This window comes from Aquarana catesbeiana, linkage group LG01 (genome assembly GCF_042186555.1).
Source record: "Aquarana catesbeiana isolate 2022-GZ linkage group LG01, ASM4218655v1, whole genome shotgun sequence".
NCBI lineage: Eukaryota > Metazoa > Chordata > Amphibia > Anura > Ranidae > Aquarana > Aquarana catesbeiana.
The window spans coordinates 58,430,696-58,458,319 of NC_133324.1; the positions used below are offsets into that span (position 1 = coordinate 58,430,696).

Genomic DNA, 27,624 nt, shown 5'->3' on the forward strand with positions numbered 1-27,624 from the left:
GATATGGCTTTTTCTTTGCCACTCTGCCCTGAAGCCCAAAATCCCGCAGCCGCCTCTTCACTGTAGATGTTGACACTGGTGTTTTGCGGGTACTATTTAATGAAGATGCCAGTTGGGGACCTGTGAGGCGTCTGTTTCTCAAACTAGAGACTCTAATGTGCTTATCTTCTTGCTTAGTTGTGCAACGCGGCCTCCCACTTCTTTTTCTACTCTGGTTAGAGCCTGTTTGTGCTGTCCTCTGAAGGGAGTAGTACACACCGTTGTAGGAAATCTTCAATTTCTTTGCAATTTCTCGCATGGAATAGCCTTCATTTCTAAGAACAAGAATAGACTGTCGAGTTTCAGATGAAAGTTCTCTTTTTCTGGCCATTTTGAGCGTTTAATTGACCCCACAAATGTGATGCTCCAGAAACTCAATCTTCTCACAGGAAGGTCAGTTTTGTAGCTTCTGGAAGGAGCTAGACTGTTTTTAGATGTGTGAACATGATTGCACAAGGGTTTGCTAATCATCAATTAGCCTTCTGAGCCAATGAGCAAACACATTGTACCATTAGAACACTGGAGTGATAGTTGCTGGAAATGGGCCTCTATACACCTATGTAGATATTGCACCAAAAACTAGACATTTGCAGTTAGAATAGTCATTTACCACATTAGCAATGTATAGAGTATATTTGTTTAAAGTTAGGACTAGTTTAAAGTTAGCTTCATTTAAAAGTACAGTGCTTTTCCTTCAAAAATAAGGACATTTCAATGTGACCCCAAACTTTTGAACGGTAGTGTATGTGTTTGTAAGCATGTCGGGACCCTACGGGGTAAAGTACCGCGCTATACCGTAGATGGACACCGGTGGCAAAGCGCCCTGAGGCGATTTAGTTTGCATAGGTAGCGCTATACAAGTCACTCATTCAGTCAGTGTCCACCCCAACCGCTGGCCAGTGGGCGTGCACGCCCACAAACTACATTTCCCGAGCCGACAATGATGACGATTCGTGGGAGGAACAAGCCGACCTGCCGCAGTACAATGACGTCAGAAAGTAGTTAATGTTTATAAGAGTCAAGACATTACATACTCCCAGGCCTACATCTTAAAACAGGCACTTGCCCCAGAGCAGGCATCTTCAGGGCCTGGTACTCTAAGCTTAGTTGCTCTGATGAGTACCTGGACACAAAAAAACTTGGAAGCGGGCTCATCAATTACCATGGTCGCTGGCTTTGTCTTGCTTTTTTTTTTAAAATGAAAAGCAAAAACAAAGAACCTGCCATCAGGTGATTGATGGGCTGAATTCCCAAGAGGACAAGGCCAACATAAGAATTTAATATCTAAGTTGTCAGGGGTAAAGAATAGGATAAGGATTTGAATTTGATCAGAAAATGTATCAAAGCTCAGCCAACTTGTTTGGATAAACACTACCACAGATTAATAAAAATGTGTATTTGGGCACTCAAGGATAACTTGGTATACTGAACCCATCACTCTGAAAGGTCAAACTTGACCTAAGTTGCAATTCCAAATGGGCACATCCTTAGATTACTGGTAAACATGAATTAAAGACGGATGTGATAGGATTACCTTTCCATCAATGGCGTTACCAAGGGCATCTACAACATGTCCCAGCAGCTCCTCACCAACAGGTACATCCACAATGGCGCCAGTTCTCTTCACAAGGTCTCCCTCCTTGATGAGCTTGTCATTACCGAACACCACAACACCAACATTGTCTGGCTCCAAGTTCAAGGACATACCCTAGTGGAAAAAGAATACAGATTCACAGGAAGCCTCAAAAAAAAAAAAAAACCAAAGAAACATTTCAATGGGTTGGCTAAATGCAACACGCAACAGATAACTGTAAATGGGTTCTCAGGATCCCTCATTCTCAGTTTAGAAGATTATATATAGGATGAAGTGGTTGTACAGGTAAAAGGTTGGTACCTTAATGCATGCTCTACATTAAAGTAAAAAAAACCTTCCCATGTCAGCGCCTCGTTACTTACCTGAGCCGGATCTCCATCCAGTGCTGTGCCTGTCTGCAGACGCTTAGCTCTTCTCTTCAGTCTCATTGGAGGCTCAGCAGCAGCAGGAGCCATTGGCTGAGCGTCTACAAAATGAGCAATAGCATCCCCCCCCCCCCCCCCGCTTTAGAGGGCTAGATAGATTAGACTTAGAATAGGGGGGGGGCTGTCTAGAATGACTTTCCTTTCACTTTACTTCTTGCCCCAGTGCAGTTTTAAAAAGTCACTTGGATAGTAGCAGCTATGGGTCCCAGCACTGGTACAGGCTGAACTTCCAGAGGTCACCCACTAATTATCTGGAGTGAAAAGTACTTCCCAAGCTCTCCCTTCTGGTCCTCAAAGAGGCACCAATTACACAGGCTGCCCCCCCCCCTCCCCCCAACCACCTACAAAAAAAAAAAAATGTATCTTCAACCCCGAGGAGAATTCCACCATCTCTTCAGCCTGGACATTTCTGAGACACGGGCAATACCATCACCAATGGAAAGCACTCGGCCAGTCTCTTCCAGTTCAGCGGTTGAGTCTGCACCCAGAATACGTTCTTCCAGGATGGAGGATACCTCGGCAGTACCTGCAGAATATGGTCGGCTTTTCAGTAAAGCAAAAGAGGCCAACAAGTCTAAAAACTAAGCCACAATCTGATACTTGTCTAAACTACAAACCATCTAGAAACTGGACAACAAATACATAAAACAATAAAATCCTCACAGGTGAGCCAAATTATATCCAGGTTAGTAATCTAACACCCATTAACATTTACCACTGAAAGGGATATATATTTTTAAAGAGAAATCCAGCCTGAGCTTCTTTGGCTGGGCTTCTCCTAAGGGTCACAGAAGTGCAATTCGTTTTGCACTCCTGCGACACGTTTTCAGCGGAGAGCGGGCTGAAATCCGGTCTCCGCTGATGTCACTGCCATCAGTGGAGGAACCGCGTCATCTTGACTTCTCAAATCTGGATCTGACAGCTGCCTTGACTGATGGCAGTCTTAGCGAGCTGCTCCCCGCCCCTCCACAGCTCCAATGAGCATGTAGGAACAGAGCAGGAGAGATGCTGACTGACAGGCAGCATCGCTCGGGGAGGGGAGAGAACCGAGCCATCGGCAGTGTTCGGTTCTCAGAGCAGAGACGGCAGGGGACAGCTGCAGCATTGCTCTGATGCTGCATCCACCTAGGCAAAAAAAAAAATATATATATATATAATATATTACTATATTATATATATATATAAAAAGGACGTCAATTTTGTTGGGGAGCCACGTCGCATGACCGCGCAATTGTCAGTTAAAGCGACGCAGTGCCGAATCGCAAAAAGTGCTCTGGTCAGGAAGGGGGTAAATCCTTCCGGGGCTGAAGCGGTTAAAGAAGGCTTTCACATACCTAAACATGCAGGAAAAGCTTTAGGCTCACAAATTGTTTATCCAATTTGGCATTACCGCCCTTTGTCAGTGGCACAGTGAGGGCACAGTGAGGCTGAATTCACGGGCACAGGCTGAATGCACGGGCAAAGTGAGGCTGCAATGGTGGGCACAGTTAGGCTGCATTCACGGGCACAGTGAGGATGCAATGGTGGGCACAGTGAGGCTGCATTCATGGGCACAGTGAGGATGCAATGGTGGGCACAGTGAGGCTGAATTCACGGGCACAGGCTGCAATGGTGGGCACAGTGAGGCTGCATTGGTGGGCACAGTAATGCTGCACTGACAGGCACAGTGAGGCTGCAATGGTGGGCACAGTGCTGCATTCATGGGCACAGTGAGGATGCAATGGTGGGCACAGTGAGGCTGAATTCACGTGCACAGGCTGAATGCACGGGCAAAGTGAGGCTGCAATGGTGGGCACAGTTAGGCTGCATTCACGGGCACAGTGAGGATGCAATGGTGGGCACAGTGAGGCTGCATTCACGGGCACAGGCTGCAATGGTGGGCACAGTGAGGCTGCAATGGTGGGCACAGTGTTGCTGCATTCACGGGCACAATGAGGCTGCAATGGTGGGCACAGTGAGGCTGAATTCACGGGCAAAATGAGGCTGCAATGGTGGGCACAGTTAGGCTGCGTTCACAGGCACAGTGAGGATGCAATGGTGGGAACAGTGAGGCTGAATTCATGGGCACAGTAAAGCTGCATTTGATGGGCACAGTGATGCTGCATTGATGGGCAGTGAGGCTGCAATGATGGCACAGTGAGGCTGAATTCACAGGCACAGTGAGGGTGCAATTGATGAGCACAGTGAGGCTGCATTGATGGGCACAATAAGGCTGCATTTGATGGGCACAGTGAGGCTGCATTTGTTCAGAACTGGTGAGGCTGCATTAGTCTCCTGTATCATGTCTGCAGTCTCTGACCATCTCTTGTAGCATGTCTGCATTCTCTTACCATCTTTGGTATCATGTCCTCAGTCTCTAACCATCTCTTGTATCATGTCCGCAGTCTCTGAGGGAGTCTGGAGAGAAGTCAAGAATGGGAGCAGGAGGGGGTCGTGGGAGAAGTCAGACGTGTGTGGACTGTGGTGAGGAGACTATAGAATAAAACCAGAGCCACCGAGCTGGAGCCGACTGACTGAGCCCTGCATGGTGCACCTAAGAGGAGGTCAGTGACAGAATCGCCAGGCCAGTCTGAGGGGGGTCACTGATGTAAGGGGGGCGTGAATGCGATAATGTAAGGGGGCACTGATCTGATATAAAGGTTTCCCCCTTATATCAGTAACCCCCCCTTACCTTAGTGTATTCTTTCTGCAGAAGGTGGTCTCTGGTCAACAGAGTCCCCCCCCATGTTTTCGAGTTAATGGTGTCCCCCTTGATGATTGACCACTTTCAACTGGAATTTGCTTATATATATATATATATATATATATATATATATATATATATATATATATATATATATATATATATATATATATATATATATATATATATATATATATATATATATATATATATATATAAAGCCCTATGTGCTTTCATATCTGCCCTATGTGTTATAAACTACATGGTTTTCCCTTTCATGAACAAGAAAGTTATGCTGTTGGGCTGGTATAATAATGCTATGGGGCTGGTATGAAATTTTTTCCAGGGCTGGTTTTTATGCCCAGTCCGGCCCTGGGGCAGGGGTGCGTTAGCGGTAAAGCACTACTAAAACTACTTTACCGTCGTTTTAGCGGCACGCTTTTAACCCCTAGCTAGCTTTGCAGGCGCTTTCGGCAACGCTGCCCATTCATTTCAATGGGCAGGGCGTTTTGGGAGCGCTGTATACACCGCCCCAAAGATGCTGTCATTTCTGATCGTGTGTATGGGGCATAAAAGTTTTAAAGTAGAATTGTAGGCAAAACTTTTTCTTTTTGGATAGAGTAAGGCCCCTTTCACACGATCGGCCCGTCCGTTTTTTTTTCAGGCGGATCCGAGGGGGCCACCCATTGACTTCTATGGGGAGGCGGATGTCAGTAGCCTGCCTTCCAATCCGACAAGATCCGCTCAAAACAGACATATGACGATACGTTCGCCATGCGTCCAGCAGATCGGAAGGAAACAAACATGCGGTCCGTTTTCATCCGATCTCCCCATAGAGGAGTGCGGGACTCTGACAGGTCTGTCTCTGCACAGTGAGTGGATACGGACCTGTCATCTGCCTGCTCAGCGGGGATCAATGGATCGATCCACCGCTGAGCAAAGCGGAGTCCGCCAAAACAGATCCGCCCCGCATGAAAGGGGCATAAGGGAGGGTTATAGCCCCTGCAAGGTTTATTTTTGCCATCTGTGTCCCATTGGCGAGATTTACCTTCACTTCCTTTCCCATAACCAAACAGGAAGTGAGAGGAAATCCTTTCAAATTAATGGGAATCTCTTGGGCACCCCCAGGTCTCTAGAACTAGTATCCCCATTCCTTATTGGAAGATTTTCCCTCTATTATTTTTCTGGAGACCCCTGGGACCGTCTGGGGGGTGCATGGAAGCAATCGGGCAGCAGCGCAGCCACCTGAATGCTTCCACCTAAAAGGAAGGAGTCTGCCTGTCAGTTTTATACACAATCCTGGTGGCTGCAGTCACTGAATTGTGTGTAAAACCATCGGTGTCAGATCCTTTTGACATACAAACCTTGCAGCGAAAGGGATAACAGAATTTAAAAAAAAAAAAAACAACTCCTACTGATGTGCGCCCCTCTAGGAAGGGCACCTGTAGGCACATGCCTAATGTGCCTAGTGGAAAAAGTGCAGACCCATAGAAAAAAAAAAAATTAAATGCACATTTTTTTAACCTACAAAAAGATGTGCATTTATTTTATTTTTTTACAAAGGTGAACTTGAAGAGGTGGTCCGGTTGCCCCCATGAAAAAAAATGAAAAGTCAGCAGCAACAAATACTGCAGCTGCTAACCTTTAATATATGGACACTTACCTTTCAAGGGAGCCGCGATGTCGGCACCCCATCCGATCTTCGGATCAGCTGTCAGGTGCAGCCGCCACCATTTCTGGTAAGGGAACCTGGCTGTGAAGCTGAAATCCCTACCGTGCATTCATGAAGCGCACTGCGCATTCTAATTGGTCCGGAGGCAGAGGAAGGAGTCGAGCTTTTGGGGGGGGGGGGCTGTGGCAGGGGGTCTCTTTCCCCTTGGACTTTTAGTTTTGACAAAGTAAAACAGCTCTTGTAGATTTATTTGGATATGCTGAATCATACAGCAGAAGATCTGAAGGTGAAGGTTTACATTTTCTTTTCTCCAGATCCAAAAATCAGATCTTTGTAGTATTTTTCTTTCATTTAGACTCAAATAGCCAATTACAGACTACAGACTTTAAATGAAAAAGTAATACAGTTTGAGAGATTTTGCTCATATATTGTTTTTTTTTTATTTTTTCTTCTCCCTTCAGGAAATAAAACAGGAAACCAAACCGCCCAGTCCACCACGCGCTGCACGACGCGAGTACACCCCGGAATATATAGAGGCTTTCCAGAGGATCCAAGCTGCAGAAAAGGAGGTGCAAGATCTGAAATCAGAAGTGAGGTGCCTGAAATCGGAAAAGATGAAGGTACGGTTGATCATTATACATCCAGCAGACAGATAGATATTGCCCACAGCTAGTTTGCACACAGTAGGGGACATTTATCAATCCCGTTCCATCCACTATCGCAAAGCGTAATTCATTTGCATATTGCGACTGATTTAATATCGCAGTTCCCACAACTGAACTGCGTATTCCAGATGAGGTCTTACTAATGATTTGTACAGGGGGGCAAAATGATATCTCTCTCTCTGGAGTCCATACCTCTCTTATACAAGAAAAGACTTTGCTCACTTTGGAACCCACAGCTTGGAATTGCAGGTTATTATTGAGCTTATGATCTACCAGAACCCCAGATCCTTCTCCACTATGGATCCCCCCCAGTTGTACTCCCCCTAGTATGTATGATGCATGCATAGTCTTAGCCCCCAAGTGCATAACTTTACATTTATCAAAATTAAACCTCATTTGACACTTAGTTGCCCAATTAAAGCGGAGTTCCACCCAAAAATGGAACTTCCGCTTTTCCGGTTACTCCGCCACTCCGGTGTCACATTTGGCACCTTTCAGGGGGGAGCAGATTCCTGTCTAATACAGGTATTTTGCTCCCACTTCCAGGCATAGATACCCGAGCCACCCACGGGTATCTATGCCATCTCCGGCGCCTTCTCCATCCCCCCTGTCTTCTGGGAGACACACAGGTCCCAGAAGACAGCAGGGACCAGTGGGATAGCGCAATGTGAGTCACGCATGCACAGTAGGGAACCAGGAAGTGAAGCCGCAGGGCTTCACTTCCTGATTCACTTACCAAAGATGGCGGCGGCAGCACCTGACAGCCGAGGGATAGATCGGCTTCGGGTGCCAACATCGCAGGCACCCTGGACAGGTAAGTGTCCTTATTTTAAAAGTCAGCAGCTGCAGTATTTGTAGCTGCTGACTTAAAAAAAAAAAAAAAATAGGCGGCCCTCCACTTTAAAGAGTGCATTGAGGTAGGCTTGTAAATTGGAGACATCCTGTAAGGACGTTATTCCACTGCATAGCTTAGTGTTATCTGCAAAGACAGAAATGGTACTTTTAATCCCAGACCCTATATCATTTATAAATATATTAAAAAGCAAGGGTCTCAGCACTGAACCTTGGGGTACACCACTGATAACCCTAGACCAGGAGTAGGCAACCTCGGCCCTCCAGCTGTGGTGAAACTACAAATCCCATCATGCCTCTGCTTCTAGGAGTCATGCCTGTGATTGTCGGGGTCTTGCAATGTTTCATGGGACTTGTAGTTTCACCACAGCTGGAGGGCCGAGGTTGCCTACCCCTGCCCTAGACCAGTCAGAATATGATATACACTTGTCATTACATGATGTGTGGGCTTGTAGTTCCTTAGTAATTGGAGGGTAATCATGGCTTCAACTTTGTGTTCTAACATTCTTTTTTCATCTTTTAGGAAAAGCAGTTCTATGATGAGAGCATGCAGTCAGCGGAGGAGAGAAACCAACAATTCAGAGATGTAAGTAAAGATATTGTGTCCCCTTATTCTTTATTGTCATGTCTTCCTCACCCTTTGTCTCAATTTGCTATAGTACTTCTATCCTAATCCTGCTGGCGTATGCAACCCGCTTTTCCCGCACTCATCCACATACGCCATCCCTCCTTTCACCCGTGTCCTCTCCTAACTAATATCACCTTTCTCTATCTGACAGGCTGTTCTCAAGAGGCTGGAAAACATGGAAGACAAAATGACGGATCTGGAAGTGCACACCGATCGAAATGTAAGTTATTGTGATCTTATATTTAATAAACTTTTCTAGCATTGCACCACAATTCATATTTATAGAGCGGTTTCATCTCTGCATGGAATATGCTAATTAAAGTTGAAATCCAGGAAGGTATAAAAGGCAAACATGAACACAGTTCTATAATCAATAATACATCATTGTAATTTTTTTTTTTTTTTTTTTTTTAACAAAACAAAGGTGCTTTATTGTCAAAGAAGGCAAAGTTACAGAATACCAATTGACACTATACACAGCTCTACATAGTAGGTGTACATGCGTTACCACAATATGTTCTATTCAGTATAAATTACAATACGGCAATGTAGAAGAACATTTCAATACCAGTAACCAAGTATTTCTGAGTTTCCTTCCACCCGATCCACCCCCACCCACCAAATACATTAGGAAGCAGAAGTGTGTTTCTTAAGAGGCCAACCACGGAGCCCAGACTTTTTCAAATTTCCATGGGCACCCATGGTTTATATACGTCATTCTGTACATAGGTATGGCTGCTTCAATCTGTGCCTCCCAGGCCGCAACCGACGGAGGGGGAAGTGTCAATCCACTTCATAAGGATTTCCTTTTTGGCATAAAAAAAAGAAGATAAGAGATTAGGAGTTTAAGATGATAGGGCCTTTGTTCATCATCAAACACTCCCAACAGAGCTAGCACGGGTAGAGCCGGAGAGATACCTCCAACCTGGAATTAATTTCTCCAAAAATCGCAGACCAAAATGTCACTATGATGGGGCACTCCCAGAACATATGAAAAAAGGTACCAATTTGCATCTTGCATTTAGGACATATGGGATCTCTCTCAGGGAAAATGCGGTGGAGCCTCTGCTTGACCTGTATCATTTTATCCCTAGATGCTATCACTAATTTAGGGCCATAATCTAGACAATCGTCCTAACCCTCCTTGTCCAACGATGGGATATCCGCCTGCCATCTTTCCCACAGCTTTACTATTTTGGGGGAGTCCTTGCCTAACAGCGCATTATAAAGAGAAGATAGAGGTTTTAATAGATCGCCAGGGGACAAAAGTTCTTCAATGGGATCGGCTTGTAGGGTTGGGGTATCTAAGCTGGAAATATCGAAATCTCATCCATTGTGGTAGCCCAAATTTGGTCATCAACCCCTGAAAAGAGAGAAGTTCCCCCCTAGGCATAATATGCTCTAGTGTTATAATACCGTATCTAGCCCAGACTTGAGGATCCGGAATAGTACGGAAGTGTTGTAGTGCTGGGTTTCCCCACAATGGATGAGCCGAGGATAACTGCCCCGGTCTACGGAACCTCCGTATAGCAGCCACCCATACCTTCCAGGTTGCCAGGGTAGGACCGGGCACCACAGGGTAAGCCCCCGGCCCTCTATAAGGGAAATTGCGGAGGTCAGTCAGGGAGCCCAAACTGTTGGCTTCAAGACAGACAGCAGCATTAGATCTCCAGCCCTGACACCACCAGTGCACTGTTACCAACATGGCCGCCCAGAAATAGATTTGAAAATTGGGGAGAGCAAGCCCCCCCAAATCCACAGGTAGCCATAATGTGGAACGAGCCAGCCTAGGGGTTCCCCCGCCCCAAATGAACAAACTCACTAGCCGATCAATCTCCCTAAATATCGCAGTAGGAACCCAAACCGGGCAATTTCTGAATATATAGTTAAACTTGGGTAATATCATTTTAAAGGAGATTGATGCGTCCAAGAAGGTTAAGTTGTAAGTTCCCCCATGCAGAGCATTTTGTGCGCAGTGTATGTATAACAGGGGTGAGATTTTTGGCTATGAATTCCGAGGGGTGCCTTGTAATTACTATCCCTAGATATTTAAATTCCCTCACCATTTTCAGTGGCGAGGTGTGGGGTCCAGAGGTACCGCCTCCGTCCAATGGGAATATAACAGACTTGGTCCAATTTATTTTAACTCCGGACAGTCCTCCAAAATGATCAAATATACACAAAGCAGCTTGTAAAGAGGGCCCGTCCTCGTTCAAGTATAAAAGTGCATCGTCGGCATAGAGGGAGAGGCGCTCTTCCATCATACCCACCCGCAAGCCCCGGACATCCGAAGCACCCCTAATGGCAATAGCCAAGGGGTCCAGCGCCAGGGCAAACAGGCTGGGGGAAAGCGGACATCCCTGCCTCGTACCACGATATAAATTGAAGGGGCCCGAGACCCAATTATTAGTACGTACGCGAGCTCTGGGAGTATGGTAATTGTACACCATGGATAAACTTAGGTCCAAATCCAAACCTACGCAAGGTTTCCCACAGAAAGTTCCACTCAACCGAGTCAAACACCTTTTCGGCGTCGAGAGAGGCGATAACCCTGGACCCCGCATTATCATGCGAGATAGTTAGATTAAGGAACAGGCGTGGAATATTGATATCAGTTCCCTTACCTGGCATAAAACCCATCTGATCAATGCCAATCAGATCTTCAATAACATGAGATAATCGGATAGCCAAGACCTTAGCAAAGACCTTGGCATCCACATTGATTAAAGATATGGGCCTATAGGATGCACAGTCAAGTGGATCCTTACCAGGTTTAGAAACCAGCACAATAATTGCCTCGTTCATGGTGTCAGGCAGAGTCTCCAATGTTGCGAATTTAGAGAGCAGTGAAGTCAATTTGGGAGCCAGGAGCTCAGAGAAATTAGAATAGAATTCAGATGGTAACCCATCTGCCCCAGGGGCCTTCCCACCCCGGAGATGCCCCATGGCTACTTGGATCTCCTCAAGCGTAATATCCGCCTCCAGGCCCTCTCTTGCCTCGTTAGACAAAAAACGGGAATGGATAGGGAGTCAAGGAAGGAGGATATGGAGGAGTCAGAGGCAGTTGTTCTAGATGAGTAAACCTCCCTAAAATAGTCCCGAAATTGATCATTAATTCTACTGGGAGTTGTTAAAATTTGACCCGACTCATCTTTAATGGAACCTATAGGGGTTGAAGGTATGCTTCCCTTAGCCAGCCATGCTAGTAACTTCCCATTCTTCCCCCCATGCTCAAACACCCTCTGTGCTGAATAGAGTAATGCTTTGTCAGTTTGAGTCATCCTTTCAGTGGACAGAGCTCAGGGGGGGGTTCTCCTCCATGCCCTATATCGCTCGTCATAAGGAGTAGAGACATATTCCAACTACAACCTAGTTGCCTGCTTCTCCAGCTGTTCCAGGGAGTGAGTGGATTCCTGTTTCAATCTATTGATATTGACCCCATATTCCCCCCGCATCCAAGCTTTAAAAGAATCCCAGAGAACAGGCGGGGAGACTGAACCCACGTTGTCCGTCCAAAAATTGCAGATGGAGGCCATGAGAGGCTCCTGTAGTCTCTCGTCATTGGCCCAGAATCTGGACAGGCGCCACAGACGAGTTCCCGGAGGCACAGTGAGCGCCAGCGTCAGACATAATGGGGCATGATCCGAGATTCCCCTGGGAAGCACAGATAGGTCCTGAACGAATTGTAGTGCAGGGCCAGAAGCATAAGCCAGGTCAATTCTCGATAAAGTTTTATGTGTAGCTGAGTGGCATGTGAATACCTTAGACTGTGGATAAATGTGCCTCCAGATGTCAGTGAGGGCGAACGTGTCCGCCCACTGCCCGAGATCCGGAGTGTCACGTGCCAAGCCATGCAGCCGATCCAACTCTACTGAGGGGACCATATTGAAATCTCCCATGAGATAAACCAATGCGGTGTCCAGCTGCACCACAAGGAGGGACGCCGCGCGAGGAGGCACAGAGGGACGCCGCGCGAGGAGGCACAGAGGGACGCCGCGCGAGGAGGCACGCCGCGCGAGGAGGCACAGGAGGAGGCACAGAGGGACGCCGCGCGAGGAGGGACAGGAGGAGGCACGCCGTGCGAGGAGGGACGCCGTGCGAGGAGGGACAGAGGGTCGCCGTGCGAGAAGGCACAGAGTGCGAGGAGGCACAGAGGGACGCCGTGCGAGGAGGCACAGAGGGACGCCGTGCGAGGAGGCACAGAGGGCGAGGAGGCACACCGGGACGCCGTGCGAGGAGGGACAGAGGGAGGCCGTGCGAGGAGGGACAGAGGGTCGCCGTGCGAGGAGGCACAGAGGGCGAGGAGGCACAGAGGGCGAGGAGGCACAGAGGGACGCCGTGCGAGGAGGGAGGCCGTGCGAGGAGGCACAGAGGGAGGCCGTGCGAGGAGGCACAGAGGGAGGCCGTGCGAGGAGGCACAGAGGGAGGCCGTGCGAGGAGGCACAGAGGGAGGCCGTGCGAGGAGGCACAGAGGGAGGCCGTGCGAGGAGGCACAGAGGGAGGCCGTGCGAGGAGGCACAGAGGGAGGCCGTGCGAGGAGGGACGCCGTGCGAGGAGGGACGCCGTGCGAGGAGGCACAGAGGGACGCCGTGCGAGGAGGGACGCCGTGCGAGGAGGGACGCCGTGCGAGGAGGCACAGAGGGACGCCGTGCGAGGAGGCACAGAGGGACCTTGAGAGAAGAGGACGGAGGTACGCCGTGGGAAGAGGCCAGAGAGGGACGAAGCACAGTACACCACTTGGTGGGCACAGCAGAACACATTATATTACTGGGGGCGCACAGTACATTACATTACTGGGGGGGGGGGGGGGGACAGCAAAGTGCAGTACATTACTAGGGGGGTAATGCACTGCACATTACATTACTGAGATGGATGTTCATGCAGCCAACGATTATCTGTGGTGATCGTTGCTGGACGCACAAAGTGCACTGCGTGAACAGACATGGAAAGATACCCAGTGCAAATGTAGTCTAAGGGGGTCAAGAAGACAATTGGACCATGCTTTTATAGGGTTTTTGCCTTCTTCTGGATCAGCACTATTGAAAGTTGATCCAGGGAGTATCTGATCGCCCATCTCATAGTGCAATCTCATAGTCAGTCAGGTTGAATTAAGACAAAAGTCCATCCAGTTCCGCCAAAAATAAATAAAAAAAAAAAAAAAAACTTGTGTTCCATTTAGAACTATGAGTCCCTCCGACACAATCAAACCGGCTAGTACTTCTGTGAATGAATGATGCTGCTCTGTGGACAGACAATCAGCCACTTCAATTTCAAATGTTACAGGAGCCAGCAGGGAGCAAAACCACCGGCTCCTCTAAGGGGGGTTGTGTTGGGCTGCAGACCCGGACCATGTTTCATGTTGATATACGGTCAGAAAGAAGGGAGTTGGCATTTGCTACAAAACAACCCAGATCTGGGCAATTCTACACCAGCTTAACCACTTAGCACTCACCCAGCCACCCGCAAAGTACTGAGACCAAGCAGCTGTTGGCAAAGCGATGTACCCGTACGTCACTGACTACTTTTAGGTTTAGGGCACACATACCCGTCAACAGCATGAGCATGTCAGCAAGTTCAGGCCAATGATTCACAGCAGGAACCTGCTGATCGGCTATGTACATTCACAGCCCAGAGCTCTGTGTTGACATTCAAACACAGAGCTCTGTACACAGGGAACAGTCCGTCTTGCAAAGCAGGGATGAGAAACTGATGCTGTGTACACAGGGCTGGACGTCAAAGGTCTGACGGACTTTCTAACGAATGGACTTGCCTACACACGATCACACCAAAGTCCAACGGATTCGTACGTCCGGACTAAAATAAGAAAGTTCATAGCCAGTAGCCAACCTAGCGTTAGTTTTCGTCCATCGGACTAGCATACAGACAAACTGATTTTTCGACCGGACTCAAATCTGTCGGAAAGATTTGAAACCCGTTTTAAATCTAAAGTCAGTCTTATGTTCGACCGAAAAAGTCAGCTGGAGCCCACACACGGTCGGATTGTTGGACAAGATTCATTCCGGCGGACTAGTTAGGTCGAAAAGTCCGGTCGTTTGTACACTGTTAGAGATCAACTAGTAAAAGCAGCACACTTTAGAACACAGTTAGGCACATATTAAACCCTTTCTAGCCAGTGTGATTAGTACAGTGACAGTGTATATTAGTTCTGATCACTGTATTAAAATCACTGTTTATGTCAGTAGTAGTAGTAAGTCAGATCCAACCAGTGTCAGATTGCCCACCGCACTATTGCAGTCTCATTATAAACAGTGGTGATGCTTCAGTAACTCTGAAGCTGGTTTGGCATTTTGGAAAATAACTGCTATTGTCCAACCAATTGTTTTGAATGGAAAAATGAGAAACATTTTAGCACTGGCCAGTAAAGTGCTGATATGAAGATGGGCAAATATCTCATAACTTATTGTCCTTGCTGAACGATCTTCCTGCCTAACAGTGCATGAAAGGTCTCAGGAAAGGAGGCCAATGGGTAGTGCGAGAACTTCTGTCCTACATTTCCCTTTACCATGAGGGCCTACCTCACTAGTCAACAGGAATGCATTGGAGGTTGGAAAGGTCAGGGAAGCGCCCTCCTGGAATTTAGACAGCAAGTAAAGATGCTGCCATCATGTGTAGGCACCTCCATGATTTAATCATGACAAGTTTACTTTTATGACATGGGAGGAAGGGTTTGGTTATGTTATATACCATTACCCTTTCCAAAATACTGTAAAAACTTCATTATAAAAAGTAATTTTTTAAATCTCAGATGGAACCTTGTGGACTGAGTCAGTCTCTGGTTTCTTCTGTGTCCTGAAAGTTCCAACAGTGAGATCTCCCTGCCAAAATTCCCCAACTCTGATCCAGTCGTCCTGGGAGTTTTTGGGTATTCTCGTCCCATTTTAATGGTTCCAGTTTCTCTGGTTACATCTTCCATAGCATACCATAAAACCAAAGAGGGAGGAATCATGGGCACAGCGAGATCCCAGACCAGTGTAGACATGGTGGAAAACCCTCCTAATGGGCACAGTCGATATTTAGACCCAGGACCTCAGTTCAGGAAGTGGGAACCCATTATAATAGGGCACAGCATGTATAAAGATTCAGAACTCTTTGCAGGGATCCTGGGACCTCCCTCATAATAGACTGTAGAGACACCTGGGAACTCAGTGCAGAAATCTTACCAACAGAATGGCTGAGAAAAAAAAATAAGCCATATATAATATAAACCCCCCCAAAAAACAAAAATCAGTTTTAAGTGAAGTATCCCTGTAAGATTCGGTTAAGTAGAGCTCTAGGATGTGTGGTCTCTACTACAACATTTAAGTGTTAATAAGTTGTGATGAAAACTTTAAATAGCAAAAGTATCAAAAGAAGTACAACCGATTCACACAACTGTGAATACTGGTGAAGAGATCTAACACCTGGAGTCTTACAGAGATACAAGAACTCAGGTTACCGACTACCAGTCCAAACATTTTTGCCTCTAAAGTATACCTTGTAGTCAGAGCTGCCCCCTCCTTCCACTAAATTATTCCACTATTGGCAAATTATCAGCTCACTAAGCAATAATGAGGGGGTGAGACTCTAAAGCTAGTGTAAAGCCTTGTATACACTATCAGATTTTCCACAGACAAAACCTCAGGCCCCAAACTTGTCTTGCATACAAACGGCACACAACTGTCGGCCAACAAACACAAACGTAGCGACATACTACAAGGTTTTTTCAGCTCTTTAGCGCCACCCTTTGGGCTCCTTCTGCTAATTTCGTTAGTAGAAGTTTGGCGAGTGTTAATTTGCGCTTTTTATTTCGCACTTTTCAGTTCATTTCTAAACATCCGTTCATCAACCATGTTGCTGAATCGGAGAAGATAACGTGTTATTATTGGCCTTGGAGTTATTGCTTTGACCCAAGTCCAGTAACAGGAGGATTTCTTGGACCAAAAATTGGTTGCTTTATTAACCACTTCCTGCCCGGCCTATAGGAGAATGACGGCCAGGCGGTGGTTCAGTTATCCTGACTGGGCGTCATATGATGTCCTGCAGGATGACAGCGCCGCACGCTCGTGAGGGCACGTATTGCGGCGATCGGTGGTGCGGTGTGTCAGTTTGACACACCGATCTCGGTAAAGAGCCTCCAACGGACACTCTTAACCACATGATCAGCCGTGCCGAATGACGGCTGATCACGATGTAAACAGGAAGAGCCGTCGATTGGCTTTTCCTCACACACATCTGACAGATCGGCGGCTCTCCTGAGCGGGGGGGGGGGGGGGGGGATGTCTTGTGCTGATTGTTTAATCAGCGCAGTCCCCCCTCGGATGCCTACACTGGGCCACCAGGGAAGCACATAACATGTGGATGGCCAGGTACATCCCCAATGGCCATCCACATGTGCAAATTAATGCCCAATCTATGCCAATCAGTTCCCACAAATGGGCACTGACTGGCACCACTATGGAACAAATTCAGTTATGACCAGTGCCACCCATAAAAACCCATCAGTGCCTGCCGTTGAAAACGTACTCTACATAAATTTTTTTACAGAAACAAAGAAAAAAAAAATTTTTCAAAATTTACGGGCTTTATTTGTGGACCAGAAAAAAAATAATCGCTGAAAATTGAGTTGGGCAGGAAGGTGTATAAATGCCCGGTATTGAAGTGGTCAATCGTGACCAATTATGTCATATGCCTTTGCTGAGGGAGCTCCAGAATAATCTGGATGATTTTCAGAATTATCTCCGGATGACAGAGCCCTGCTTTCACCAACTCTTGGCATTGGTGACCCTCTATATTAAGAAGCAGGACACATGCATGAGGCTTTTAGTTTATTTTGTGGTTGGATAATTTGATATGGTATATTTTCTATATCTTTGGATGCATAGAATGCACTTTGGTTAAGTTCTATTGGAGATAGCATGTCTAATTTTATTTGTTTTTTTAATGCACAATTAAAAAAAAAAAAAAAAAAGAAGTGGAGAATAATACTTGGCTATGTGTTTTACTTCAAAATTACAGTTTGGGAGTAGGCAGTTAATTTTACATTGTATTTTTTGTTAAATGTAACAAGGGACACCAACATAGTTGTATCTTTGATCTTAAGCCCTCATGCACACAGGCTGTTAAAAAAAACGTTATGAAAACGCCAGTATCTTTGCAGTGATTTTTTTAAACTTTTTTCAGTGTTTTTGCAATAGCGTTTTTTTTTTTTTTCAATGGATCAAAAACGCTAGTGAATGACATTTTTGAGCGTTTTTCAACGTTAGAGCGTTTTTACAGCTGAAAAACATCTCTCAGAACCCACTGGTCCTGGGTTTTTTTTACAGCTTAAAAACGCCTATGCCACTTGCAGCTCAAAAACGCCTAGGTGGGCATGAAGCCATAGACTAACATAGACAGGCCTTTTTAAGCTGCAAAAAAAGCAGCTGTAAAAACGTCCGTGTGCATGAGGACTTAAAACTACGGGATAATGGTGTTGTGGTAACTTACAAACACACACCCTAAAGCATAATGTTCTTGATATCACTAGAAAAAGAAAAGCCTTTGAAAATCTGTTTGCAATAACCTTATCAGTATCACCAGCAAAGCAGCTTCATTATTATCCCATAAAAAAAAAAAAAAAAAAAAAAAAAAAAAAAAGAATTGTGCGCTGCATTTTGAGATTTCATAATTTGCTGCGTCACGAATGTCAATTCTCCATCACGAACGCTAGTTTACAAGATCGACCACTTCTGGCTCGTCCTTGCTTCCGAGCACGCGTGTTTGTACTTTGGACTTTTGTCGGACGGACTTGTGCACGCACGCTCAGAAACTCCAACAATTGTCCGATGGAGCGTACAAACGGTCGGATTTTCCACCAACAGCCTGTCATCACACAAATCCGATCTGTGTGTACGAGGCTTTAGGCCCAGACATAATACTGATGTTTGGGCATCTGCTTTTTTTTTTTAGACATAATTTTAGGCGTTTATTTTGCACATATATGCATGTTCGCATGCAAAATACATTCCTAGGGAAAATGTCATTAAATATCTATGTTCCTATGCACACATTTCTGCGTATTTGCATCTATCACCGCAAAATACTGACCGGGAACACAGATATTACTCAAGAATACATAGCACTTGTTCACGTGCCTGTGTGTACAGGCACAATGTAAACAATGGGTTGCATTCTATAAATCGGTTAAAAAAAAAAAAAAAATCTGTACCGAGTTTTTTCAAACAAAGAAAGCCTAGTGTTCAGAGGCACAGCATAACCCCTCAGGATTTTGAGGGCAGCCCAGGAGAGTATTTAAAAAAAAAAATCAAGTTAGACTTACCGGTAACTTGTTTTCCATGAGTCTTTCAGGACAGCACCTTGAGAGCGTGGCTCCACCCACTTGACAGGAAACACACCTCCACCAAACTTTAAAAGGAGGCTCCTTCCCACTTATCAGTAGTAGTAGAGAACCTCCGGCCCAAGCTGGAACACATAATCAGAATATGGTTAGTCACAGCATAGTAATTTAATACAATAAGGGCGGGTTGCTGCTGTCCTGAAAGACTCATGGAAAACAAGTTACCGGTAAGTCTAACTTGATTTTTCCCTTATCGTCTTTCAGGACAGCACCTTGAGAGGATAACAGAGACTTACCCACTTAGGGAGGGACCACAGCCTGCAGGACCTTTCTGCCAAAAGCCTGTTCACTGGCTGACAGAAGATCCAGTCTGTAATGACGGACAAACGTAAGGTAACTTGACCACGTAGCCGCCCTACAAATCTGATCTGGGGTGGCACCAGCCATTTCTGCCCATGTAGAGGCCTGAGCCCTGGTAGAATGTGCTTTAATTCCCAGCGGGGGAGATAGCCCCGACTGAGCGTAGGCTGCTAGAATAGCTGATTTAAGCCATCTAGCTATAGACCCCTTAGAAGCTTGTTGGCCCTTCTTTTTACCTGAAAAAAGTATAAATAGAGAATCCGAGGATCTAAAGTTACTTGTTACCTCCAGATACTGTAATAAAGTCCTTCTTACATCCAAATTGTGGAATTTGCCTTCTTTTTCCCCCGAAGGGTTAGAGCAAAAGGTTGGCAGGATGATTTCCTGCGACCTATTGTGTGCTGACGCTACCTTTGGCAAAAAACCTGGATCGGTTTTAAGTATAATCCTATCTGTGTAGATGGTTAAAAAGGGTCTCTTAACAGATAGGGCGTGCAGCTCACCAATTCTCCTTGCTGACGTTATTGCAACTAAGAACAAGGTCTTAAGAGTAAGATTCCTTAGAGAGATTCCTTGTAGTGGTTCAAAAGGTTCCTTTGTAAGGGCTTGCAGGACCACTGATAGATCCCAATTGGGAAAGTGCTTAGCCGGAGCTGGTCTAGATCTGGTAAGTGCCTTGAAAAATCTTATAACCAAAGGCTCAGAAGAGATTGGTCTTTCTAGAAATACTCCCAAAGCAGCTACTTGAACTTTAAGGGTGCTGACTGACAATCCCTTGTCTGCCCCTTCTTGAAGAAATTCCAAAATTGACACTAAATTTTTAACTTTTCTCTTAGTCAAATGACAAAAAGAGTTGAAGACCTTCCAATATTTAGCATAGATTTTTCTGGTCACTATTTTCCTACTGGAAAGTAAGGTAGTTACCAAGGGTTGTGACAGACCTTTGTTTCTTAACAACTGCTCCTCAGAAACCAGGCCGTGAGGCTTAGACTGGCCACTCCCGGATGCTGTATTGGACCCTGTAGGAGCAGGTCCTGCCGGAGAGGCAGCCGCCAAAATGGTTTGACTGCCATCTGTAGAATGGTGGAAAACCATGCCCTTTTTGGCCAAAATGGAGTAATTAGGATTACTTCCACCTTCTCCCTCTGTATCTTCCTTAACACCAACGGGATAAGTTGGAAAGGAGGAAATGCGTAACCCAGATGGAAGTTCCAGGGCTGGATTAACGCATCTGTCCCCTGGGCCTTGTCGTTTCTGTGAATAGAGAAAAATACTGGGAGTTGTGTATTTTCCTGTGATGCAAATAGGTCTATTTGCGGTTGACCCCAGGCCCTGGTAATCATTGCAAAGATTTCCGGATTCAGGCTCCATTCTGATTCCTGAATCCGCCTTCTGCTTAGATAATCTGCCACTACATTTAAGGTGCCTTTGAGGTGGACTGCTGATAAGGACCGAACATGCTTTTCTGCCCAAACCAGGATCTTTGAAGCTAGCAACTGAAGTGTTTTGCTTCTTGTACCCCCCTGTTTGTTTAGGTAGGCTATGGTAGTGGCGTTGTCTGAGAGGACCCGGACATGAGAACCTTGAAGGATGGGAGAGAAGGCATCTAAAGCTAAGGCGACTGCTTTTAGTTCCCTCCAATTTGAGGACCTCCTTGCCTCTGTCCGAGACCACATTCCTTGCGCGAAGTCTTGGTCTAAGTGAGCTCCCCAACCCCATACACTGGCATCTGTCGTTACCACTTTTTCTATTGGAAATGACCAGAGCAGGCCTTCTGACAGATTCTCCTGTCTTCTCCACCACCAAAGTGATCTCTTGACTTTGGTGGGTATCTTTACCTTTGCTTCCAGAGATTCTGACCTGTGATTCCATATTCTCAGGAGAAAGCTCTGGAGAGGCCCGAAATGTAACCTTGCCCATTGAATGGCTGGTATGGTTGCTGTTAGGGTTCCTAGGGATGACATCACTTGTTGGACTGATAATTGCTGGCTTGCCTGCAAGGACGCTACCACCTTCAGGACTTTCCCCTTCTTCTCTTCTGGGAGAAAAATCTTTTGTTCCCTTGAACAAATCTGATACCCCAGGAATAGTATTTTCTGGGCTGGAACGAAATTTGACTTCTGCAGATTTATGATCCAACCCAGGGTTTCTAGATGACCTCGGGTCCTTCCGAGGTTGTCTAGCAGTCTTTCCCTGGAGGGGGCAAAAAGGAGTAGGTCGTCCAAGTACGGAATTACCGCAATCCCCTGCATGCGAAGAGGAGAAAGCGCTTCTGCCATTATTTTTGTGAAAATTCGTGGGGCAGAAGACAGGCCAAAGGGGAGGGCCCTGAATTGCAAGTGCAGAACCTCTTTTCCCAAATTTATCGCCAATCTTAGGAATTTTTGGGACTGCGGGGCTATAGGGATATGCAGATAGGCATCTCGAAGGTCTATTGATGCCATAAAGCATTCCCTCGTCAATAGATTCTTGACCGTGAAGATGGAGTCCATACGAAACCTTTTGTATTGGACTGATCTGTTCAGCGGTTTCAGGTTTAGGATTAACCGAAAATCTCCGGATGGTTTCTTTATCAGGAATATACGGGAATAAAATCCCTGATAAAGCTCCCCCTGAGGGACGTAAGTCATAACCCCCTGATCTATCAGATCCTTTAATAGGCTCTTCATTGCCAGGGATTTTGTTACATCTCTTGGAAGATTTGTCACCAAGTACCTTTCTAGGGGGAGATCTGAAAATTCTATATTGTAACCCTGGGCTAGCATATTCAGGATGTACTGGTTTTCTGTTATGCTTGCCCAATAGGGGAGAAAGTCTTGTAGTCTTCCCCCTACTTGTAACCGACTGTCATTGCGTCTTGCTGGCTGACGCAGGAGGATGGAAAAGGACATTTCCTCTGCCCTTACCCCTCTGCCCTGACCAGCTTTTCTTTTTCTCTTGAGACTTGTTCTGTTCCTGAGCCCTTTGAGGACGAAAAAAAACGTTTGACTGGTTGTTTCTTCTTTTTGACAGGAAAAGATTTCTTTTTATCTGCAGTCCTGTCCAGAACTGAATCCAAATCAGGGCCGAACAGTAAGTCTCCTAGAAAAGGGACCCCGCATAATTTGTTTTTAGATGCTGTGTCCCCTTGCCAAGTCTTTAGCCATAAAGCCCGTCTAACCGAATTAGCAAGGGCTGCCGCCTTAGCTGTCATCCTGATAGACTCTGCTGAGGCATCAGAGACATAGGCTACGGCTGCTGAGAGGGTAGAAAAGGAGTCAAGGATTTCTTGTTTAGGGGAATCTGCTATTATATGAGCTTTAAGCTGATTTACCCAATACTCCAAGTTCCTGGAGATGCAAGTAGTTGCCATTGCTGGCTTAAGGTTGCCCATAATGGATTGCCAAGTCCGCTTGAGCTGTTGATCCATTTTTTTATCCATGGGGTCTTTTAAGATCCCCATGTCCTCAAATGCTAGATCAGTAGATCTTGACACCTGAGAAAAGGCTGCATCAAGTTTTGGAACCTTATTCCAAAGAGCTGCTGGGTCTTCATCAAAAGGGAACCTTCTCTTATGAGCCCTAGAGAAAAATGGTTTCCTATCAGGGTCAGCCCATTCTTTTCTGATTGTTTCAGAAATCACTGCATGGACTGGAAAGGTACGGGACTTAGACTCACTAAGCCCTGCATACATCTTGTCATGTAAAGACATCTCCTTATGCTCTTCCTCAAGGCCTAGAGTAGCATAAATAGCCTTTAAAAGGCCATCCACCTGATCCAAAGACAATTTATACTTGGAAGACATATTTTCCAGCTCATCACTATCCTCATTCGATTCATTAGAATGGGATGGGGAAAACCCTTCCCGGTTCAGAGGACCCATTTCCGCCTCTACTGCCGGGACTAACAGTGAGCCTTGAGAGGACTGTGAGGTAGTGGGCTGACTTGCAGATGGATAGGTGAGTGAGGATCTGAAGGATTGAATGGTAGCATCCAATTCCTTTTTGGCAGATGCGATTAGATCACTGCATGCGGAAGTGGTTTCTTCCCTCACCAAGGAGTCAATACATGCTTGACATAAAGCCTTTTTCCAGCCTTCATTTAACTTAATTTTGCATGAAGGGCATTTCTTTTTAATCCCAGGGTCAGAGCTCTTGGCCTGCCATGATAAGGGAAAAAAAGAGAGAGAAAAAAGACAAACCATCTTTTAGAGTCAGCCTGATTACTCAAGGTTGCTCACCACAGGTGCACAGTGAGAAAAGCTATCAGACTCATGTGCCCTGACAGGCCCCTCCGCCACCAGGGGGAAAAAATACCCTCAAACTTCACTAACATTTAGAGAGAAGAGGGCTAGAGAGAGACCCCACAGTAAAGCTGAGCAGAAACTACAGTCTGCTCCTTACCTGGGCCTTGCTGGTGCCTGTGCCTGTTCCACTCGCTGCGGTTCCTGAATCCATGCTGAGGCAGCAGCGTGATGCTTGTGGCGAAAACGCCGGTTCCGGACTCCAATAGCACCTGTGCGCCGGACCGGAACCGGCAATAAATAGGCACCAGACCTATTCCTCCCTCCTCCCCCTGCGCTTCCGGCGGAAATGACGCCTGGCACCTGCTCCATGGATGCCGCCCCACTTCCGGATACCTCACATCCGGCGGATGCAGTCCTCTGACTGCCCTTCCCAAGATGGCGGCGGCGTCAGGGAAAAAACATGTGCAGGCAAGAAAAAACAAACAGAAATGCCTGACATGCCCGACGCCTCCGCCTGGGAGCAGCAATACCCGGAGCAGTCCTGGCTCTCCCCGAGCACTGACGAGGGAGAAGGAGCCCATCCACCCGGCACCCATAAGCCTGTGGAAAATGGGAGGAATCGGCTCTCCTGAGGTAGGTAAAAATAGTGGAGTAGGGAGCCTGTTCTCTCAGGACAGAACCTTGAGAGCTCCAAACTCCCACATGTGTTCCCGCCGGAGGAAACACATAAACTGATAAGTGGGAAGGAGCCTCCTTTTAAAGTTTGGTGGAGGTGTGTTTCCTGTCAAGTGGGTGGAGCCACGCTCTCAAGGTGCTGTCCTGAAAGACGATAAGGGAAATATATATTTTATTGAAAAAATTAATTTTGTAATGAAACAGTACAAACATTAATATCAGTACAAAAATGAAAACATAGCAGTAGCTGCCCTCTGAAATTATGATGGGCTGGTACATGTAGCTGTTAAGAATGACGCCTGACATGTTTCAGACTCATACGTCCTTCATAGGCTCTGTCATCTAAAGCATACATGTTATGCCTGAGCTGTTCACTACTGAATACAGAGGGGGAACGGCGGTGTGGATAAAGCCTGCACAGTTGCTACCTTGCGGTGCGGAACTAAGGGCGTGTGGCTGGTATAATGAACCAAGGTCATGGGAGAGAGCAAGGGCTAGGCAGCCCCACATTGACTGCAAGAACCCCTGTTGATGGGAGTGACTACTCCCGTCAGCATAAGGTCGGCCAATAGGTACGAAGGTTAAGCTTATGGCTTCCTCTCATGTAAGGGAGTATGCACAGGTCGGTGGGTCCCAGCAGCAAGCACCAGCAATGTGACAGAGCCTATGAAAAAGGACGTATGAGTCTGAAACATGTCAGGCGTTATTCTTAAAGTGGGGTTCCACCCCAAAAAACACAACACACATGAAAAAATCCTAAAAACAAAATAACATTTGGATATTTTTTTTTTAACTTACCTCTAAATGCCTGTTGCTAGGGGGTCCCTCATAGTCTGCCCCTTCCAGTGCCTGGGCTGGTGACCTCACTTCCCCCTTGGCACAGGAAGGGCTCCGCTCTGCTCCCTCCCTCCTGTCAATCATCTGGGACCCATTACATGTCCCAGGTGACTGAGCGGCCAATCACGGCGCGCAGTGCCGCTCGCGCATGCGCAGTGGGTGCCAGGCTGTGAAGCCACAGCCCGGCACCCACAGTTGCAATGCCGGCGCCGCTGAACGGAGGGGGGAAGAGACGAGCGGGGCTACAATCTCCCGCATCGCTGGACCCAGGGACAGGTAATTGTCCAATTAAAAGTCAGCAGCTGCAGTATTTGTAGCTGCTGACTTCGGGTGGAACTCCTCTTTAACAGCTACGTGTACCAGCCCATCATAATTTAAGAGGGCAGCTACTGCTATGTTTGCATTTTTGTACCGATATGGATTTTAATGTTTCATTACAAAATAAAATTACTTTTTCAATAAAATATATATATTTTTTTAAATACTCTCCTGGTCTGGCCTCAAAATCCTGAGGGGTAATGCTCTGCCTCTAAGCACTAGGCCTTCTTTGTCCATTGGATTGGCCAGACCAGGTTATACACGTACTGCCATTCTACAAATTTTAAACAAGTTTTTTTCAAACTGCAGTGATCAAGAGGCCTAAAGTGTCTCTATGTCCCTTTCCTGCAATCAGATCAGCTTTTTAGTATGCGTGTCTTGTTTGACTACAGGTATACTTTTCTTTTCAATGCTTTGATTAGGTTTCAAACAATGAAATACATATTACAGTAGATCACCTTCCAAGAACAGCAGTTCCTTGCGCCTGCCTCCCTCTTACATCATTTTTACAGATACATTTCCCAATTCCTCATCCAAGGACGATGTGTCCAGCCACCCACTGCCTCCTGGGACATTTATGTCACGCTCAGGATATAGTAGGTTAGTATTTGAGTTTGCATTGCATTTCCACGTGGAACGCCCAGGTACTGAAATAAAACAATGGCCACATCCTTAGATTACTGGTAAACATGAATTAAAGACACCGCCACACAGACAGATGTGATAGGATTACCTTGCCATCAATGGCATCTACAACACGACCCAGCAGCTCCTCGCCAAGAGGTACATCCACAATGGCACCAGTTCTCTTCAAAGCCTCCCTCTTCGATGAGCTTGTCATTACTGAACACCAACATTGTCTGGCTCCAAGTTCAAGGACATACCCTAGTGGAAAAAAACAGATTCACAGAAAGCCTCTCAAAAAAAAGGCATTCAGACACAACCTGGAGCCATTATGAATGGCTCGTGAACTAAACCAATTTCAATGGGTTGGCTTCATGCAACACACAACAGATAACTGTAAATGGGTTCTCAGAATCCCTCTTTATTCTCAATTTAGAAGATAATATATAGGATGAAGTGGTTGTACAGGTAAAAGGTTTGTACCTTAACCTCCCTGCCGGTATGATCATTTCGGATTTTAGGTGCTGGAAACTGTACAATTATTTTGCACAGAAATTTGGCGTTTTATATTGTAGGCCTGTAATTCTTAATAACACACTTTAATCTTTCCACCAAGAGTCTAGTAAATATGCAGTGTATGATGAAGTTTGAGACACAAAAAAAAAAAATTAAAAATTCCCCACAATTCACCATCGCTCAATTCTGCAAGTGTACTAATTTACTTTCGCTGTTTTCTAGCTGGTCTAAAGCCACTTTTGATGTAAAGGGACGCTTTTTGGTTACCATGGACAATCTCAAGTTTCCAGGCAGAAAGAACGGAAAAAAAAAAAAAAAATTATAATTATGTGTATACATACACACAGGGCATTGGACAAAAGGGATGTGAAATGGTTTCATACAGTACTGTAATCTGTAAGATTACAGTACTGCGTTATGAGTTTTACTTTTCGTGCATTTGCCTGCCGCCAGGCTCTGCCCCCGTGCGTCGCGACGCTCGCAGGGAACGGAGCCTGGCACAGAGAGGCTTCAGGCGGAGGACGGAGCCCGCAGACACAGCGGGGGACATCGCAGGATCCTGGGGACAAGGTAAGTGACACAGCACCAGGATCCTGCAATGCAATCCCGAGTGTGGCTCAGGGTTACCGCTAATGGTGCTGAAATTTAACAACGAGCTACACTCGGGAATACCATCAGGGAGGCTACTGCATGCTCTGCATTAAAGTAAAAAAAAAAAACCTTTCCATGTCAGCGCCTCGTTACTTACCCGAACCGGATCTCCATCCAGTGCTGTGCCTGTCTGCAGACGCTCTGCTCTTCTCTCCAGTCTCATTGGAGGCTCAGCAGCAGCGGAAGCCATTGGCTCCTGCTGCCATCAATCAAATCCTTTAACTGCTTGCCGAGCAGCCGCTGCAGTTGTACTGCAGCCCGTCTCCCGCAATGGCTCGGGGGGCACACAGAGGGGAGAACAGATTGTCTGTTCATACAAAGTAATGAAAAAAAAAAAAAAAATAATATGTAGAATACGTATCGGCCTAAACTGAGGAAAAAAAAAAAAATATATATATATTTTTGGGGATATTTATTATAGCAAAAAGTAAAAATGTTTGCGTTATTTCAAAGCCGTCGCTCTTTTTTGTTAATAGTGCAAAAAATAGAAACCGCAGAGATGTTAAATACAACCAAAAGAAAGC

General features: G+C 46.1%; 2 protein-coding genes across 2 annotated transcripts in view; both read right to left on the minus strand.

Moving 5' to 3' along the window:
* LOC141131527 (ATP synthase subunit alpha, mitochondrial-like) overlaps window positions 1-26,214 on the minus strand; it is a 36,919-nt gene extending 10,705 nt beyond the window's left edge. The window contains exons 1-2 of the mRNA XM_073618901.1: window positions 26,043-26,214; window positions 1,574-1,747 (exon numbers count right to left, since the gene is read on the minus strand). Of these exons, the coding sequence (XP_073475002.1) occupies window positions 1,574-1,747; window positions 26,043-26,150 (282 nt within the window). The 5' untranslated portion in view covers window positions 26,151-26,214. The remainder of the gene's footprint in view (window positions 1-1,573; window positions 1,748-26,042) is intronic.
* The window catches only part of LOC141131516 (ATP synthase subunit alpha, mitochondrial), a gene marked incomplete at its 3' end in the record, with an annotated part of 126,143 nt that overhangs the window by 94,104 nt on the left and 4,415 nt on the right, over window positions 1-27,624 (minus strand).